Below are 20,905 nucleotides of genomic sequence, written 5' to 3' on the forward strand. Positions count from 1 at the left end.
TGTGCCTAGAGCCTGTTTTCGGACTCAGTGGATGTTACTCAAGCTTGGGGAATGTCCACGCAATACCATACTTCTGTATTGACAGTGTTAGACACATAGGGATTCAAACCTAGATTTGGAGGGATGCTGCTTTCCATTCACAAATTAATTTATACACAGCACTGATGGGGATTAATGCTATGGTATCCTGAAATCATGGCACAAAGGGACAACCAATATTGACTCACATAGTTGTTAATGACATTCACAAGAATTGGGATCTGTTTTCAAGAATTTTAAAATAAAAAATAAAAATGGGTATATAATGTCAGGTCTGGTTGGCATTAGAATTAAAAAATGCTGGTTATAGCGTTTTATAACACAGCAGGGCAAAAATGAGCTGAGACATTTGTCAAGTATTGATTGGGAGAAAAGCCAAACATACAGGCTACCATTTTTTTCCCCAAGCAGCTTCATAAAGGGCATAAATATGTGAAGAAATTAACTTTCCTGGGACTGCTGAAAGGTTATTTCAGTGCATCAGTTGGAATGAAGAATCCACACATTCACTTTGAAAAAACTGTCATTTAAAACTCAGCCCACTGGCAATGGTAGAACATGCCCAGTAAATGCTGCTCAGTACAACGCATAAGAAAATCTAACTGAAAAAAAGCAATGCATAATGCATGACATTTTAAAAAGAAATCCAGTGACGAGGAATACAGAATACATAATGTAGAATGCAGACATCTACTTAATACCAAGAAACTGAAAAGCCAGAAAATGGTTCATATACACAGTAGGAAGAAAGATCTGAATATCTTGTGAGATATGTGTGGGAGAAAGAATTTTGTCCAAGTGAAAAGCAAGATTTCTAACCATACGTAAAGCACATCTCTTGAGTTACTCCCACTGAATGTTGTTTGAATCCACCCAACAGCAGTAGAAATAAATTTGGAAATAGCACACAGGCATGTGGAAAATAGCAAGCATATGCAAAAGCTTATTCCTGGAATATCAGAGAACTGACTAATTAAAATGTAGTGCAGCATCTAGTTTATACGTTCTTCCATCTCTCTTAGAAGCCACTAAAATGTCGATGTATACTTAAGCAGCTATTTTCTCTGAAGTATATGAGAACACACCAAATCTCCAACAGTCTACCGGATTGGAGGACAGATGTTCCCGGAGTTTTTAATTTCATAGCGCTTGCTTACCGGTTGGATTATGACATTTCTGTCTTAATCCTAAAAAGTAGATGAAGACAGATTATATATATAATTTGTAAGAACAACAAAAGGTCACTAAATAGTATGTATGGAAAAAGCTGGATATAACAATAGCTTCCTTTCCTGCTCATAAGGCAATTAATTGGTGCTATGGGCCTCTGTTGGTGGACAGGAGGGGCATGAAATGCTGGAAGTTTACCATGCCATTTCCTTTTTCTCCTGCACACCTGAGTTAGCTAGCTGGGGAATTCTGGGAGCTGAAGTCCACACATCTTAAAGTTGCCAAGGTTGAGAAACACTGACTTAGGCATTGCTATTTCTGTTTCTGAGAGATTCCAGCTGAGATTGTGAATGGACTGACGCTCATATCACCAAATGTTTCTCTCTCTAAAGAAAAGACCTTCTACACCATATGGAAGTGTAAAAGGAAAAGAGAAGACTAGATTCATTTTTCTGACATATACATTTATCTGTCGATCTTCGGGACAGACAACCAAACAGGTAAACAATTTATTTATTTATTTATTTATCACATTTTACCACCGTCCATCTCCCCCCAAAAGGAGGGACTCTAGGTAGTTTACAATAAACACAAAGTATAAAATTCAATACAATTATAAATAACATAAATATAAATTTAAATAGACAATAAACATAAAATGTGATAAAATCCAGATGGCTAGAGATTCTGTATCATTCCATGAGTATAAAGGGCCATTCTAGGGGGCTAGCCATCCCCAGGAATGGCTGTAACAGGTAAACGATTGCCTCTCTTCTGAAATGGTACAAACCAGATATGAATTACATTTCAGGGAAAATTAGGATTCATATATGCTACCTTTTGGACAGTAGATATTTGGAATTTAAGAGTATATCATGGAAACTGTGGGTCGCTTTGATGAGGGGGGGTGCTTGCCCAATTCTAAAATGACTGGTCACAAAATTAAAAGGGGAGGGGGGACAGGCAAAGAAGGAAGGAAGATATCTATGGATATATTGGAGGACCAATGTATCTGTTTTTTTCATATTTCTATACCCAAAATACGTTCCCATATTTGCTCTGCTATATCTTAGTATAAATCTTCTGCTTTAAAGGATTTCTAAAACATAATATTTTCTAAGGATTGGTTGGGAAATTATTCAGATACCTTCTGGAAAAAATTGGATCAGTGGCAGGACATGATTTTAGACAGCAAAACAAGGCATCTCACTGGGATAAGATGCTTTATACTTATTGTTGCCCATGTAACAAGAGATTAAGGTGGTAAAGTAGAATTAATATTTTAGAATTGTCATAATAGAGAGAAAACTATTTTGGTGTGACCTGGGAATTTACCCTAACTAATATCAAAAGTCAAATCTGCTTTTAATGATCCTATTGAGAGCAGTCATAGTGATTTTAACTGCTTTTATAAAACCAAAGTACTTTTTATTGTTAGCCAAGTTGAATGACCTGTGGGGAGAAAGATACTATATAAACTATATAAATAAATAAAGACAGCACTGTTTAAAAAGTTTCTCCCTTGGCTGTTAAATCAATTCGTCTTTCTGACTTTTGGTCCCTGACAGTAAATGAAATAAATAAAAGTCATCATTCAACCGAGTCATAAACAATCCTGACAAATCTTTTGAGTCTGCAAGTGTGGAAAGACATTTAAATAAAAAGAATAAAAAGTGAGTAACACTGAAGTCCAACAGTCCTTAGAAGTGTATCCCAAGGGCTATAGAAATACCCAGTTTTCCCTCTCAAAGAAAGAGCAATGTCCTCTGATCTCAGTGGAGAAAATGCAGTACAGGGGTCCCCTTGAACCACTTTCCCTTGTCAGCCTTCAAGGGTTATGATCTGCTTTGTGAACCCAGAGAATCCTAAGCTTTGACTAGAGAATGCAACAGGAGGAGTTATGGATCCAGTCCCTGATACTCTTCCCGTTGTGGATTTATCTATGATGCTGATATAGTTAATTATTTCATTCACATTGGTTCAATGGGACAAAGTTTCTTATAAAACAGATGAGGACAACATTTGGTGGCTGAGGGTAACACTTTTGTATGTGTGTGTGAAGGTGAGGGTATCAGGGAGGAGAAGATGATGCAATGCAGGTGGGAACATTTTACAAACATGTGAATAGAGCCAGGAATGCCTTTTTAAATGATATAAAGCTTACTTTAGGGCTTACCCTACCATTTTTATGTGTATCCCACATTCAGAACAACAGAAACAATGGTTCTTCCTTTTGACAGTTGTGGTCAGAATCAACAAAAGAAAGGTTTGTAGGCCTCAAGTTGCTGAACCCCTTTCCCTGGCAAAAAACGTAGAAAACAGGGTAGGAAAGGAAAAGTTGACCGTTTTCTTACCCTTAATGGGCAGAAATCTGGAGATACTCTAAGCCAAACTGTTTTGGAAAAACAGGATTTTAACTCTATCACTGGATGAGGGTTGAATTCACAGACATCAAAAGGTTTCAGGCAATCTCAGAAAGGCTCAACAAACCCAATGGGATTTAACACATTATAATTGACAATTGACAAGGTAGTTATTAGCTGTTTCTGATGTAATCTGCATCTGCATAACCAACCTATCTTCCCCTCCTTTTCTTCCCTTCCCTCACCGCAATTTAAATCTTACATCAGTCTACCAATTTGATGCATCTGATGCAGTGAGCTGAGCCTCACAAAAGTTTGTGTCTTTAAAAAAAAAAGTTAGCTGGAAATAGTGCTAACAGACCTCCTCCTGATTTTTTTCACAAATCATGGAAGTAGAATAATAATTTTATTTATTTATTTATTTAGTTATCAAATTTTTATCACCGCCCATCTCCCCCCATAAGGAGAGACTCTGGGTGGTTTACAACAAAACAAAATTTAAAATTCAATGTATAACTGCAATGAATATAAATATATAAATATAAATAGACAATAAAATATAATATGTATAAAATCCCAATGGCTAAGGTTGTATCTCAGTCTGTGAGTATAAAAGGCCCTTCTAGGGTGCTACCCAACCCCACGAATGACTATTCCCCTTCCTGCTCCATGGCTGATGACAAAACCAGGTTTTTAGTTCCTTATGAAAGTTCAGGAGCGAGGGGGCTTGTCTCACCTTTGGGGAAAGGATGTTCCAAAGGGTGGGAGCTACTGCAGAGAAGGCTCACTTCCAAGACCCCACCAGATGGAACTCTTTTACAGGTGGGGTCTGTAACATGCCCTCTCTGCATGACCGGGTGGGACGGGCTGATGTGATGGGGATGAGACGGTCCCTCAGGTAAACTGGCCCCATGCCATGTAGGGCTTTAAAGGTGATGACCAACACCTTGAATTGGACCCAGAAGCAAACTGGGAGCCAGTGCAGCTTGCATAGCAAAGGTGTTACATGTGCCGACCTTGGGGCACCTAAAATTGCCCGCACGGCTGCATTCTGGACTAGTTGTAGCTTCTGAATATTCTTCAAGGGTAGCCCCATGTAAAGCACATTACAGTAGTCTATATGAGAGATGACCAGGGCATGAGTGACCTTTCGAAGGGCCTCTCAGTCCAGGAAAGGACATAACTGGCACACAACCCAAAGTTGAGCAAAGGCCCTCCTGGCCACGACTGCCACCTGCTCTTTGAGCAGGAGTCGTGAGTCCAGGAGGACCCCCAGATTACGTACTGGGTCTGTCTGGGGCAGTGCGACCCCATCCAAGACCAAAGATGACAATTTCCTGGATACCAAGGAGCCATTAATCCACAGCTACTCCATCTTACCAGGGTTCAGCTGAAGCCTGTTGTTCCCCATCCAGGCCCCCACAGCCCACAGGCACCTGGAGAGGGTGGCCACGGCATCACTTACTTCACCTGGGATGGAGATATATAATTGAGTATCATCAGTGTACTGATGATACCTCATCCCGTGGTAATGGATGATCTCACCCAGCGGTTTCATGTAGATGTTAAAAAGGAGCGGAGAGAGTACTGAGCCCTGCGGCACACCACAAAGTAGGGGCTGCGGGCCAGATCTTTTGCTCCCTATCAACACAAATTGGGACCAGCCTTGGAGGAAGCAGGTAAACCAGCACAGAACTACACTGCCCACCCCCACGCCCTGAGCTGCCCCAAAAGGATACCATGGTTGATGGTATTGAAAGCCACTGAGAGGTCAAGAAGAACGAGGATGGATGCACTGCCTCCATCCTGCTCCCACCAGAGATCATCCATAAGTGCAACCATAACTGGGCCTGAAACCTGACTGAAAGGGATCCAGATAATCCGCTTCATCCAGGATCCTCTGGAGTAGCAATGCCACCATTTTCTCAACCACCCTCCCCAGAAAGGGGAGGTGGAAGACTGGACGAAAGTTGTCCAGGGTAGTAGGGTCCAGTGATGGTTTCTTGAGGAGGAGGCACACACTTAAAGGCCACCAGAAATGTCCCCTCTCTCAGAGATGTGTTTACCATTGTCTGGACCTAACCACATATCACCTCCCGGGCTGCCTTCACCAGCCAGGAGGGACATGGATCTAATTGACAGGTGGTGGCATTTACAGTCCGAGGATCCTGTCCACTTCCTTGGGCCCAACAGGATCAAACTGTTACCAGATAACTGGGTAAGTACATTCCCTGGGCATCTCCACCAACCCTGTCTCATGCTTGGAGTCCAATGTGGACTGGATCCGAGTGATTTTATCTTGCAGATGCCCAGAAAACTCCTCAGCACAGCCCTGTAGGTGGATTTCCAACCCCCCCTTTCCCCAAAAGGGATTGGGTGATCTTAAACAGGGTTGCTGGGTGGCATTCCATGGATGCAATAAGAATGGAAAAATATTGGCGTTTTGCCACTTTTACCGCCACAAGGTAGGCCTTAACAGCAGCTCTAGCTTGTGTTCAGTTGGATTTGGTCTTTGTCTTCCTCCAGTGGCGCTCCAGACGTCTCTTAATTCTCTTCAAAACCCTCAGCTCCTCCATAAACCATGGGGAGTGTTGGGTTTGATGGGTTAAGAGATGCCACACAGGCATGATCCTGTCCAATTATAATTCTTTAAAAAAATTAATTTTAAAATATTAAAATAATTCTTTAAAAATAGTTAATTTTTACATTAATTCTGTTAATATGCAAAATGAAAAAAAGAAAAATACAACTAAGAAAAAAGAAAAAATAATACAAAACATACTGTACATAATGTACAAAAAAGGGGAAAAAAAGATACACATTAATATACAAAAAAGAAAAAAATACATATACATAGTGTCATGTTCATCGTTCCAATGGTTTGCATACATCGTAACGTTTCGCATGTCATGTTTCTGATCCGTGTCTATCATCTGCGGGGTGGGGAATTTCAGCCCTGCCAGGGTGTTATCTCTGTCCTGCCCTGAAGGAATGTGTGTTTGGGTTATGACATGTATTCAAGGTTGCTTTCCCAGGCCGATGTGTGACGCGTGCCAACACCCGGGAGGGGGTGGTTGCAATGCTGGGGTGAGGGGCGGGATCGGGTTAGAGGCGAGGGTTTTTAGTTTGTATTTGGCGCGCTTTTGCTTATTCTCAGCTTTCTTCATATATGCATACTATCCTTTCAATAAATCAGTTTTATTCACTAACCCTGGTGAGACTGAGTCTGTTGGGATAAGGCAATCATTACACATAGAAACTTATGTAATACATAGGAAAATCTTGAAATGCCTTAAAGATATTAATATGAGAAACTGTTTAAGTACATATAATAATCTTAAAGTGATATTCATTTTTATAACATTTTTCTTTCTCCAGAACCTTAATTCAAAATTCTAACTATTTACTCATATCAACATTAATCTGAGATAAACTTTTCAAAATATTTACAACTAGAAACTAGGATATTTTATATGAGATAATTATTCAAAGAAATTTACAAAAAAATCAAAACCAGCTCTAAACTCAATATTTATAGATTTCAATAGCTGCATTCAGATTAATATTTTAAAAAATCCATGTTTAATTGAAATCCCCTCCAAAAAGTTCCATTACACCACATTGTTCAATATCATTTTTTTTCTGATTTTTTTTTTCTGAATCTACATCTTAAATTACTATTTTAATTTAATAATACCACAGGCTTGTTGCCCTTTTATAAAACCAGTTTGCACAGCATTTTGGCATCAACATATAATAAAGAAATAGTTTGCATGATCAGGAGAAACTCTACCAACTCTCAAAACAATTAGATCTGGAAAAGATATTTTTAAAAACATAGTTATAAATCTCCAACAAATTAGGAGCATATCAAGAAAATACATCTTACATCACTCAACAGACAGGTATAAGAACTGGACATTTTCCTGTTTTCATAGATTTAATAGTATATCCTGAAGAGATAATGGTACAGTTAGATAAAAGGTTTGGTCATGTATTATCTTCAGAAGAGATATATTATTTTAAAAATTATTAATTCCTTCCTAACTTTTGACTCATGAAGAATGTGTGTGTTTCACACAAACAGAAACACAGATTCAAAGTCCTAGGCATCCTTTATAGTAGACAGGATATTACTTCGTTGTTGCTGCTGTATTTGAGAAGACAATAATTTATCAGGTCTTTCCCCCCACTCACAGTATCTGATCGGAAGGTCGGCGGTTCGAAACCGCATGGCGGGGTGAGCTCCCGTTGCTCGTCCCAGCTCCTGCTCACCTAGCAGTTCGAAAACATGCAAATGTGAGTAGATCAATAGGTACCGCTTTGGCGGGAAGGTAACGGCGTTCCGTGTCGTCATGCTGGCCACATGACCCGGAAGTGTCTATGACAACGCTGGCTCTAAGGCTTAGAAACGAAGATGAGCACCGCCCCCTAGAGTCGGACATGACTGGACTTTACGTCAAGGGAAACCTTTACCTTTACTTTTAAGATCCAATTTAACAGACATAACCATTTTATATAATTGAATATTCACTCAAATGTTTCCGAATGTTCTGGACTTCCAGTGGGAACAATGGCAGCTTGAGCTGGTTTTTTCCACTGTCTGTGGACTGACCTGTCAGAGTGGCTTTTTTCTTGGGCTCAGGCAGGCTTCCTTGGAGCCCAGAAGTGTTGTCCAGATGGAGGAGAACCCCAGGAATCACCCCATGTGTTCTCCAGATGGCTGGTCGCAGCGTTTTGCAATCAACTGGTAAGTGACCAGCTGGGTGGTGGGGCAGTCATCTTCTTCCCAAGCCACTCTGAAGCCAAAATGGATCCTAAAGCTGCCCATCCCATTTCTATAGCACTAAGGGGTTTTTGTTTGAATTTTATCAAAGAGAGGCTTTCTACAACAAAGAAATGCGGAATCTCTTGGTGACTCTCATTATTTTTGAAAATTATTAACTTGGTAATTTGGCTTTTTATATATAATTTGTTAAATTGAGATTTAAAGAATTTTGGGGTTTTTTATTGCTTTTTTATTAAAGTGATTTTCGAGGAATATAAAACTTTCTCCTCTTCTTTGAATCTGCGGACTGGAGTTCTGATCTGTTTGCTTTCACTTTCTCATGGGAATGCTGTTTGTTTTTACTTTTCATTTTCCTGATTGGTCACACTGGAGATAAAAAGGCTGGAGAGAGTGTTCAGTTACAGTGTTAATGACTTTACCTTCCTGAGGCATCAGAGGGCGCCATAATCTATCTTACTGTTAAGAAATATGGAGGACATTAATTTGATATTTAAAGATCTCTACAATGCTGTTCTTCAAGTCTTAGAGCATTTCTCAGAATTTGTGGAGTCCAAATTTGTCACAAGAATCAAGAGAAACTGGTAAGGCTGAAGACTACCTTAAGAGTAAAGTGGTTTCTCCAGAGAAAAAGATGAGAATTGGTGACTTACGTTTAAATAGTCAAAGGAAAATTGAGTTGTGGAAAGCTGAAGATAAGAAGGCAGTGTTGCCACCACACCATGATCAAGAAAGGGAATTAAACTCCAGAGGCTGGAAGATTTTGGACAAATATTTGGGCTTTTTAAAGCAGGTTGTAGAATTTGAAATTGACAAGAAGAAAGCTCTGTACATAATAGGGAGACATGTAAATGCCTTGGTTTACTCTGAAGTGGGATAATTGTCTAAATGTGTTTATCAGGATGGTTTCTTCAAGGTTGGGATGAATAGTTATGCTGTTCTGAGAATTCCTACATTTTTGGTAAATGGCTAGGTTATTGCTTAAATGTGGTTATCAGGATGGTTTTTTAAGGGTTTAGATAAATGCTTATGCTGTTTGGATAATTCTTATATTTTTGGTTCATGTTAGTTTAGTTGGCAGACAGGAGCAAACTATAGCGAAGAAGGCCAGTGTTTGTTACTGTATGAGGTTCCAAATTATGATTGAAGGGTTTTATGTGTTTTTCTTTAACTGGGTGGGTAACTTTGTTTTAGAAGGGAATGTAACGATGAGAATTGAAATGCTTTATAGAGATAATGTTTACTGTAATACGAATTGGAGTAAGGGATTGATATTGATTGTTGTAGAAAGTCGGAAGTCACTTTGTAGTAGTTTGTTTTGTGTTTTTTCACACCTTTTTAGTTCTGTTTCTTTTTCTTTGTAGGCGTCTTCATTTCAGTCTTTTTAGTTTTTATGTATATTTTTAAAATGCTTTAATAAAGTTTTCCAAAAAAATGTTCCCTAACATTCTTTCTCACATGTTTTTGTTTAGGTATTTTTTATTATTTTTTCCCATGAATTATATGCAGTAATATAATCACAAATATGTACTTAAAAAGCATTCCAAACAACTATTAAGTTTGTAGTGTATTTATTGAACAAATGATTCTTTAAAATCTTGTTTCATCTGTTCTATAAAAACACCATCCTTTAATAGAATTATTTAAGTACAAAGTTGAAACAACAGAATGACTTTTCTTATAATAATTGATCAAGTTACTGGAGCACAATTGGATGTTACAGTAGGCCCTATCTACTCAACTAAGGCTCAAGATACTAATAAATTAAGCCGGCATGTAAAGTTGAAAAAAAAGTATTATTCTTGCTGTTAGGGATTTAAGAGTCATCATTTGGCCCTAAATTAAACTCCAACATATAATCCTGTAGCATTTTACATGCATGAGAATTAAATTTAGCTGGAACAGCACTACAATCTATCTAAAGAACTGAAACATGATTAAAATGTCCAGTCATAATTATCTGATCAGCAGTCCAACTAAAAAGAAGTTTTACTTATGTAAAACATCTGGATGGTCTTTCCCACAAGGTAGTCTCTGAAACTGTAATGACTTTGTCTGAAAAGGTAAAGCTCCATATGATTTTGGAGAGATGGTTCTTTGGGTATGTTAGAAATAAAAGGAAAGCCAAAGAGAGTGTAGGCCCATTGCAAGGAGAAAAGTGATAAAATGGTAAGGGCCAATGATGAGAGGGTAGAACTTCTTAACTCCTATTTTTCATCTGTCCCTCAGAAGGCAAAGGACATCCTAACTGGTCACAGTTAAGCCACTGGGGGAAGGAGAGAAATGCAGCTTAAGCAGACAAGGAGAGGGTAAGAGAGAACTTTGTTAATTTAAATGAATTCAAGTCTCCAGGGCCAGATGGATTAATGAAGGAATTAGAAACCAGGAATACTTTCTCTCCCCTTCCCCTCCCCCCTCAAAAGTTTAATCCTCTTTTGTTTTGCTGCCAAATTAGCATTATTGAGTAGCTTGCCCTTGTAAACTGTTCATGGAAGCAAATCTAGAAAAATGATCATCTTTGTATTCCATTCCAATGAGCCTGCTTGCTAAGATAAATACAAGATACGAACCAGTACTCTAGATCTTAAAAATCTCATAATTGAATTGAACTGAAAATGGTTTCTGAACAAAACTGAAATGGAATATATGATTAATGTCCAACTTCTATTCCAGTTGCAATGGGGAAAATTACATGTATACATTTCTTCATAAAGTCTGCTATACACTGTTCTTGCTCAGTTGTAAGCAAGTCATAATTTCTCCAAAATAGACCCTACAGACAGATTTCTTGCTTCATGAGAATAAATCCCTCAGGTTTTTAACTCTGCCACTTTCTGATCTAAAGAAAAACAAATCTGTGCTTCATCTCCAAAATTATCTATCTTACCTCATCTACTGCAGTTTTTATCTGTGTAAATTCAGTCCTTCTATAAGACTGCAAATCATGGGAAATAGTTTTTAGAGTACAAGCAACTGTACATAACTTTCTGTGTTATTTTCTTTGCTACTACTTGGTATGAGTCAAGAATAAATTTAGTTTTGCCTCTTTTTCAGTTCCCTCTCAGATGGGGGACTGATCCTTGTTTTCTCTGTCTTCTCAAATCTGAACCCATAATTTATCACCACAGAGCAGTAATTTAAACAAAGAAAAACAAACGGAGTTTTCCATTTACCAATTAAATAATAAAGCCATCAAAAGATGGGGAGATATCTCATTACTGGCAGAAGATTATGTTTGTAAATTCAGCATGTTTCCATGCCGACTAGATTATTCTTCTCATCTCTTTATTTTGTTTCAAAACCAAAATATCTTAAATTTTGTTTATATCACTACTTTTTTGAGAATATGGAGCTTTAAAACAGGGATGTAATATAGATGAAGGCACTCAGTAAATTTTCCATTGTAATTATCTGGAGACAGACATATAGATTTCTCATTGGCATGAAACTAGGAAAGTAATTCATGAGCTGAAGGGAAATGTAGGTTAGTGACCATATGTACACTCAACAGAGAATTATAATCAACTACCACTCCCTCTGAGTGGTATAAAGTGGTATAAGCATAAAGCTATAACTCCTGTGTTTGTGAAATTTGAAATTGACAAACATGTAAAGTGTAAAGTTTTTTTAAATTGTATTTAATCATTTCATTTTTTCCCCATTTTTAACATTTATTCTCTTCAAGTAGCTTGATGCTGTCCACTTAAGATTTGGGCTGGGCTGGGGGGAACAGAGAGATTAAAATATTTATATTCTGCCTTTTTTCTTAGAACTTCAAGGTAGGTTATATGAAAAATAATCGCATATTTCTGAAAACCCAAATGATTAAAACCATTGGGTTCAATATAAAACATTAAATGTCAAAATACTAAAATACTAAAACAGTAACGGAACATAACAAAGTATTTAAAAGAAAAACAATAACCCAGAGACAGATTTTTAAAAGCAAGTTAAAATCTCATACTAAATGCTTTTTTAAAGAGAAACATTTCTTCCAAATTTACTTCATCATTAGTGAAGTAGGAACCTCCTTAGTTCCAATTAACTCTGGGGTGATGGGACATATAAGTGTGCCTGTAGAGGTTATTTCAATAGCATTCTCTTGTTTGGGATAGCTACCTTCATGAGCTGAAGGGAAATGTAAGTTAGTGACATGTACATTTAGCTATATTCTAAGCCATTCTGGACTTTAACATTCACAGTCATGTTGAACTATACTCATAAATAGGAAGCAGAATAGCCATTTGAAGAACAGGCCCAGAATAGCATTATTCTATTGCAGCCTGGACCACAAGTAGTTTCAACATAGTCTTCAAAGGCTGTCCAATTTAAACAACATTGTCATAATCCAATGTGATATTAATAAGGTATTTGTTACATTGCTAGACTTTCATTGATCATTTCCAATGAATATAGATGGCACATCATTATCAGCTGGGCAAATAATTCTTAGCAAGCATCCAAGATTAATGCCAGGTTTTAGAAGTTATCTAAATTATGAACTTATGTCTTCAAGGTAAGTAATATACCACTGCACACAGCTTCAATTCCTACTTCAGCCTTACTGAGGATACTTCTTTCTTGACTGGATTAAATTTCAGTTTGTTATGACCCAACTAATTCAACACCCAGGCAATGATTTAGACAACCTCCCTTGAATTGAATGGAGAGATGTAGTTGAATATTATCTCATATTTGTTACACTAAAATCTCAGACCTCAAGTGATATTTAACACATAGATGTTAAACATCATGGAAAAGAAGAAATAGAATTCTGAAGAACACCGTCATCTAAAGACTAAATTAAGTCTCTCAGCACCACTTTCCAAAAAAAATTATTCCTAAAAAATTAAGTCCCCATCCCCTCAATTGCATCCCCATAACTTGGTTTAGAAGGGCACCATCGTTAAGAGCTATTAATCAGGTCCAACAGAATCAATAGAGAAAAGTTCTCCCTATCGAATTCTTGGATAAGTTCATTTATTGAGGCAGCCAAAGCCATCAAGGTCTCAAAACCAGGTCTAAAGCCAGACTGAAACATATCTAGATTATCCTTTCCTTTAAGGATAAAAGCAACCCAACCTACTTAGAGTGGAGAAGTCATCACACATACCAGTACCCAGTCCAAATTAAAATATTAGAGATGATTCAGAAATTCATCAGGATGAGAGAACTAAGAAAGGGTACTTTTTCCAATAATAATCTCACCACAGAATCTCACCTTCCCAAATGAAGCAATTACCTACTAGACAAAGGTAAATTGTACAGTATATGTAGTTGAGTTCTTTCTGCATGCTTGGGCTTGTACATGCTTGGGCTGTATAAACTGAAACACCACAATATTATTCTTTGCAGCATCTGATTTAAAATAATATATCCACAAAGCATCCTTAGAGTTTATTACATATCCTTTAGAAGGCTTAGAGCTGTTTCAAATGAAAAACAAAAAAGTGCATGGCATTCCATCACATTTATTTCAACAATTATTGGCTTCTGCAATCAGACTGGTTTGGATGACTGGGTCAAACAATAAGGAAATGCACAGCCACTAGAATGCTACAACATGTGTGAAAGATTAAAATGAGAAAAAGAGTGAAATGTTTCTTGAAAGGACTGCAAACTTAACATATTTGTACAGTATTCAAGTTTTGCATCATGAAGCAGATACTTTAAGTGATAAAGGATATATAAGGTAAATCTAATTATCCACTGAAATGGTTCATGTATCCCTTATTATTATAATATTGCCCATGACTTTTCAAGTAATCATTAGTTGTTAACAGTTAAAATATATAGCAAGTGCAATGCATTTATTCATTTCACAGATCTAGCTGCCTATTCATACACGCAGGGAAATTTTCTCTGTATGAAAGTGTACTCCAATGCATGATCTTACAGAAAATTAATGTGCTAGACATAGGACTGTTTCTGCAACCAAACAGCTATTGCCATCTCTACATAAAATTATGTTTTTACATGAAGGTCTATATTTCTACTTATAAGGATGAAACTTATATTTCTTAATACTTGTAAGGATGACAAGGAGAGCCTTGTGTGGCTCAGAGTGGTAGGTGGCAGTATTGCAACCAAAACTCTCCCCACGACCCAGGTTCAATCCCAGCGGAAGCTGGATTCTCGGGTAGCCGGCTCAGGTCGATTCAGCCTTCCATCCTTCCAAAGTTAGTAAAAGGACTCCCCAGCTTGCTGGGGAAGGTGATAACCGGGGAAGGCAATGGCAAACCACCCCGCTATAATCTGCCAAGAAAACATCATGAAAGCAGCGTCCCCCCAAAAGGTCAGACGTGACTCGGTGCTTGCACAGGGGACTTCACCTTTTTTTTTTTTCAAGGATGAAAAGATGGCATGAACGAAAATGGCCCAATTTGCAAATGTGGGATAACCATTTAGACCACTTCTTTAGAGAAACTACACCATTATTTTTTAAAAAATTGCACAAAAAGGCAACTTTCCAATTAAAGTGGAACTTTTCTCTACTGCTCATCACTGTATTCTGGGATGAGGTAAGCGATGGCATCACCTGCACAGTTTTGGGATATGAGAACATCAGACAGTCTCAGAGACTTCATTTGACCACCAGCAAAAGAAATCTCCATTCTCACATATATTTTGAACCTAGGAAAGGGAGCGGAACACTAGACCTGACCTCTAATAGAGGCATGGCAAGAAAGGTGCTCCAATTGCAATCATCTGCACACCTATCTGTGAGTAAGTCCCATTCAACACAGTGGGACATATTTCTGAATAAACTTCATAGAATTCCACCAAAGAGGAAAGGCAGAGTCCATGTGACCACAAATTTTGGCTTATCTACCAAAGCCAGCTAAAATTTGTGGACCTTTGGTAACATTATCACATGGAGTGCATAAGACTGGTTTGGTTGATTGAGTTGAACAAACAAACAAGAATACACAGGTACATACCTACAGCATGCTTAAACCTTTAGGTTTAAGATGAGAAAAATAATTATGAAACCATCAGAACTATGATTTAATACTCCTTGGCACCAAGACCCAATACTACAATGCAAAAGGAAGAAAATGGTTGAAGGGTGATGTGTATTGGGTAAAACTCATCACACAAAGGCTTCCTTTGATGTATGCCACCCAAGCAGTTCTGCCAGAAGGGACCTGTGAGTTTAGGCTCGTTAGAGAAAATTGATAATTTCATCATCTGAAGGCTTTATCACAGTGATGGAGTATCTTATTTTACAGTTTCTGGCTTGTAAGATACTTATCCATCTGTTTCCTTGCTGTATAACTTCTTACTAGTTGTCATGCGTATGAAGTCTTTGATTTCTGAAGAATAGTATCTACCACGAATTTAGCTTCCAGTACTGACTCTTAGTTCTACATGGAATTGGATATGGGGGATGAGATAGTAGCCTGCTTTTCACATTTCTTAACATGTTTTTAATCCTTGTATAGAAGGGTGAAGATGCTTAATCCTTGGGAGAAGAGCAATGACAAATCTCGATAAAATAGTCAAGAGCAGAGACATCACACTGACAACAAAGGTCCGCATAGTTAAAGCAATGATGTTCCCCATAGTGACATATGGCTGCAAGAGCTGGACCATAAGGAAGGCTCAGAGAAGGAAGATAGATGCTTTTGAACTGTGGTGTTGGAGGAAAATCCTGAGAGTGCCTTGGACTGCAAGAAGATCAAACCAGTCCATGCTCCAGGAAATAAAGCCAGACTGCTCACTTGAGGGAATGATATGAAAGGCCAAACTGAAATACTTTGGCCACATAATGAGAAGACAGGACACCCTGGAGAAGATGTTGATGCTAGGGAGAGTGGAGAGCAAAAGGAAGAGGGGCCGACCAAGGGCAAGGTGGATGGATGATATTCTAGAGGTGACGGACTCGTCCCTGGGGGAGGTGGGGGTGTTGACGACCGACAGGAAGCTCTGGCGTGGGCTGGTCCATGAAGTCACGAAGAATCGGAAGCGACTAAACGAATAAACAACAACAACATAGAAGGGTGAACAGGATTATTACTGCTTATCTCTTTAACTTATTTGAAGCTCCTAGCTTCATCTTTGCCAGCATAATGAGCAAAGGTGAGAATGGGCTTTATGTGCCCACAGCCCTATATCTGTAATTATCATATTTATGCGTAGCATGCCTTGCATAAATGTAAGACCCGTTCTCTCTTTTGAATCAACATATGGAGGAAATAGGATGGCAGTTTCAGGAAGGAAAGTATGGATCTATTACTGTGAAGTTCAATCCACCTTCCTTTGATATTCTAATTAAATGAGCGGAGAGGAAAGAAAATAAACTAGTAGAAAATCTTACCTGTACACTAGTAAAAGTGGTATACTGATAAGCTTTAACTACCAGGTAATTCGCTTCTATATCTATTATTCCAAGGATCATGTACTTCCACCATCTTCGTTTCAAGATTGCCAATAAATTTTCTTCACCTGCATTGGAACAGGGAGGAATGGGGAAGAGATTTTTTTTAAAAAAAATCAGAATTATATGAATAGCAATATCCTCCAAGAAAATGCTACAGAATTTCCTATGAAGTATCACCAATGATATGGGGATATGCTAGTTCTTTCATATACATGTAAATATAATAGGTTAAGCCTAAAACATCTCTTTTCTTATACAGTCTTCCAGCTGGAATAGTGATGAAATGGATGCATGTCCAAATGTGGTGGAAAATTAAGCTGTGAGGGAGGCAACAGATACTGTTCTTCCCTCTTCCACCTCTAATACTTTTTTTTTAAAGAAACTTTATTAAATTTCAAAGTATAACATATAAATAAAGAAACTGAAGAAAGAAATGAAAATAACAAACTTAAAAGTGCAGAAAAAGAGACATAGAAAAAAGAGTGACTTCCAATCATCTTCAGTCCAGATAAAAACATAAAACTACATTAACCTCTTACTCTATTTTTAACTAAGGTACATATTATTTCTATATTCTTATACATTTCTAATCATCAAGTCCTAAAATCAAAACATTTTTTTCAGTTTCAAACAAAAAAAGCAAAAACCATCCGAAAGTATTTTCCAAGTAGAAACAAAGTTTTGCAAATTATTTTCTTTAATCAATGTAGTCAGTTTCACCATCTCTGCCAATTCCATTAATTTCACCATCCAATCTTCCACAGTAGGAATTTGTAAGTCCTTCCACCTTTGTGCATACAGAAGTCTTGCTGCTGTTATCATATATAAAAACAAAATCCCAAATTTTCTTTCAAACTGTTTATCCATCAAGCCTAAAAGAAAAACTTTTGGCTTGAATTGTACATTCACCTTAAGAATCCTTTGAATTAAGGTACATATTTGATCCTAACAGTTTCTTACAAGTCCACCAAAGATGGTAAAAAGTACCTTTGCCTTGAGAACATTTCCAAGATGTATTTGACATTCCCTTATACATCTTCAACAGTTTATCAGGAGTTAAGTGCCAATGATGCATCATCTTATTAGAATTCTCCTTCAAGTTATAATTCAATGTGAATTTCAGGTCTTTGCTCCACATGTTTTCCCACTGATCTAGTATGATATTGTATCCAAAATTCTTTGCCCATTTAATCATACAAGCTTTAACACAATCATCTTCCATACTCGTTTTCAATAAAAGTTTGTACATCTTAGCAATAACATGCTCATCATTAGTACCCAGATCCAAACTGAGTTTTCTCGTTTACAAAATTATAAATCTTCCTGTCAATTGCACATACTGTAAGTAAACCAATGGCCCTCCTCCACCTCTAATTCTATGCCCTTCAAATGGACAATTGGATTGCCTTCTCCAGCCTCCATGTGCTTTGCCCTACTTCATAAATATAAATTATTTCTGGGTCCCGACTTGTATGAATTCACTTGCCTGCAAGCAACAATGGCCCTGTACAACAAAACCCTATTGGCATAATATTGAGAATTTGAGATTTTCCATGACAAATAATAAAAAGTGGCAAATCTGAGAAAGACAGAAAGAGAGAGATAAAAACAACAGGTTTGTTTTCTATTTCTCCATCCATTCACTATTGCTCTACACTTTGTGCTAGAATGAAGTAGTAGGATTAGTCAATGCACAGACATTCCATGCTTATCATAATTGGGGAGGAAATCAGTCCATCATATGCTTGATTTGATTTCCACTTATGGGTGTGGGAAGAGATGCTATATGAATACATTTTGAATATAAGTAGGCTTTGTGGATCTGGAGGTGGGAAAGAACAAGAAGCCATGCCTACGTGCACTGATTCATTTCCAATTATTATTTGCATAGAGGCAGATTTGAAAGTCAGCCAATCTTTGTTTTTAAGGTTGAGTTTCAGCCATTACTTCATTTTTCTTAGAATGCATTTTCAGGTATTGGCAACCACCACTATGACTAATGTCCTCAGTCTGTAATTGCCATTTTGAGTATATCTATCATTCTTATGGGTAAAATACCTGGTCTAATTTTAGATTTGTTTGCTTGCTTCCCTCTTTACCTCTCTGTTTTTTCCCCCACCTTGCCTGACAGATTCTGAAGAATTTGAAAATGTTTACACTTATTTGTTAAGGGTATTATCTAACCATGGATTTTGGATTCTTTTCTTTCTTATGTAGAAGATCTAAGATGCAACTGCATAATAACTTTACCCAGACATCAGAATAAAGGAAAAGAGATGATGATATCATAATGTTTCTATTGTTGACACATTTTAAGGGCCTGATGCTATGTTTCCTCATGTGAAATTTTTGGGGCTTGCTTAGAAAAAGGTTATGCGCACAGACTGAAGATAATCTTTGCATGTGTGCATAATTGGCAGCTCAGCTTTCTCAAGAATCCATTTCATGTAAAGCTGGAAATATTGGCCAGTGCCATTGAGAAAGCATCCTGTCAATCATCCGACCCTCTATTTCTACTTTCTAAGATTGACTGAACAAGGGCAACCGATTAAATTCACTGCTTCCCAGTGGTTAAATAGCCTTATGACATCCACTTAAAAATAATGAATTTGCATCCAACTTTTGGTATTAAGCTTCCTACTTGTTTTACTGATTTATTTATCTGGCAGGAATTCATCAGAGTTGCAATACATGCAATAAATTATTGCTACAAATGAAATTCTTAATCTGCATTGGCTTTCTTCTTAGGAAATGTGAATTAAATGCAATAATTAAGAATGATGCTTATTAGTTGTCATCTCTTCAGGTACACACCCTGAATTGTCCATATTTTTAAGGCAGCCTGTATTACAGATGGGTAACAAAGCTAATGATTGGTGATGATAAGGTTGTGGTGAATCCTGAATTATAGGTTTGGGGGACTCAGGTGTGTGTATCTTAAAAATGTGTAGTAAGTTTTAGGTCAGTGTAACTGTCTCTTAGAAGCCAGGACTTGCCCTTCACAATTTTCATTATATATTGCATTTTATTTTCAAGAATTATAAGCCACTCTAACCCTTATTTATATATTTAAAAAGAATATAAAAGGGAAAAAGAAAACAATAGAAAGAGAGGGGGAAACCCCCCCAAAAAACAAAAGGTTAAAAAAACAAACAATGTTTCTTATATATGTGTATGCATGTATACAATTTTACACAAGCATTGCCATAAATGTATAGGCCACCCCTGTAACAAAAACACCCTGATTTTTTGCCCTTTTACAGCTTGGTTTGTTGGAAGCAAATGTATGATTCAAGGGCCATTTGTTCACTTTTTTTTTCCATTAACTAATATATCTAAACATGCTTCCATTAGCAGTGTAAGGGTTCCATCCTGATTATATCCTGGCCTTCTAACTATATTGAGATTTAGAAATTTAAAAAAAATTGCCCTTATTAGGAAGAAGAAGAGAAATAACAGCAGCTACACCATGGATTATGCACTTCATCTAGACAGAACTCTGTGGATAATTTGAGAATTGATATTGGATAAGCCACTCCATTTTTCTACATCCCGATATACTTCCTTTAAGCTTTATATTCTAAATGAGAATGGCCATAAAAATGCTTTTTCTTTGCATAGTGATATATGTAGTAGATTCAAAATATACGATCAGGCATTTTATGTTGATTTGAGAATACAAAGGCTAATCCTAGGCTTGGCTGCCCAGCAATAAATCAATCTGTGTTAAGTAGAGCATATGTAGAGCTTCAAGAGGGAGCAGCCTTTTAAAAACAAAGTAATTTCAAAATATATCCTCAAGAGTTATTATGTTAAGTACCCAAATACATGGTTGCAATACATACACCTGTTGGAAGCGCATATCTAATGGCACTGATTGTTCAGCGCCTAGTGACCTACTGACAACAAAGGGACTGTGGGATGCAGATAAAGAGTTAAGGATTTATTTGGTGTCTCCTCTCTGATAACAATCTGAGGTCCTTTACTTCTGCCTTATTTCCCAGCTATGCACGCACAGAGAACATGCTCTCGGACTCTCCTCTGGTAGGATGCCTATCCCTATAATATGTTTTATGAGAATAATTCTCCTGTCTGTTATAAAACCTCTGCACCAATTACTGCTCAGGGCAAATTCCCAGTCTCAGGATTGTTCACCTACACACC

General features: G+C 37.4%; 1 protein-coding gene across 1 annotated transcript in view; it reads right to left on the reverse strand.

Annotated features, from left to right (window-relative positions):
* SLC35F1 (solute carrier family 35 member F1) overlaps positions 1 to 20,905 on the reverse strand; it is a 254,928-nt gene that overhangs the window by 35,679 nt on the left and 198,344 nt on the right. The window contains exon 3 of the mRNA XM_063310704.1: positions 16,679 to 16,806. Within this exon, the coding sequence (XP_063166774.1) occupies positions 16,679 to 16,806 (128 nt within the window). The remainder of the gene's footprint in view (positions 1 to 16,678; positions 16,807 to 20,905) is intronic.

This window comes from Candoia aspera, chromosome 1 (genome assembly GCF_035149785.1).
Source record: "Candoia aspera isolate rCanAsp1 chromosome 1, rCanAsp1.hap2, whole genome shotgun sequence".
NCBI lineage: Eukaryota > Metazoa > Chordata > Lepidosauria > Squamata > Boidae > Candoia > Candoia aspera.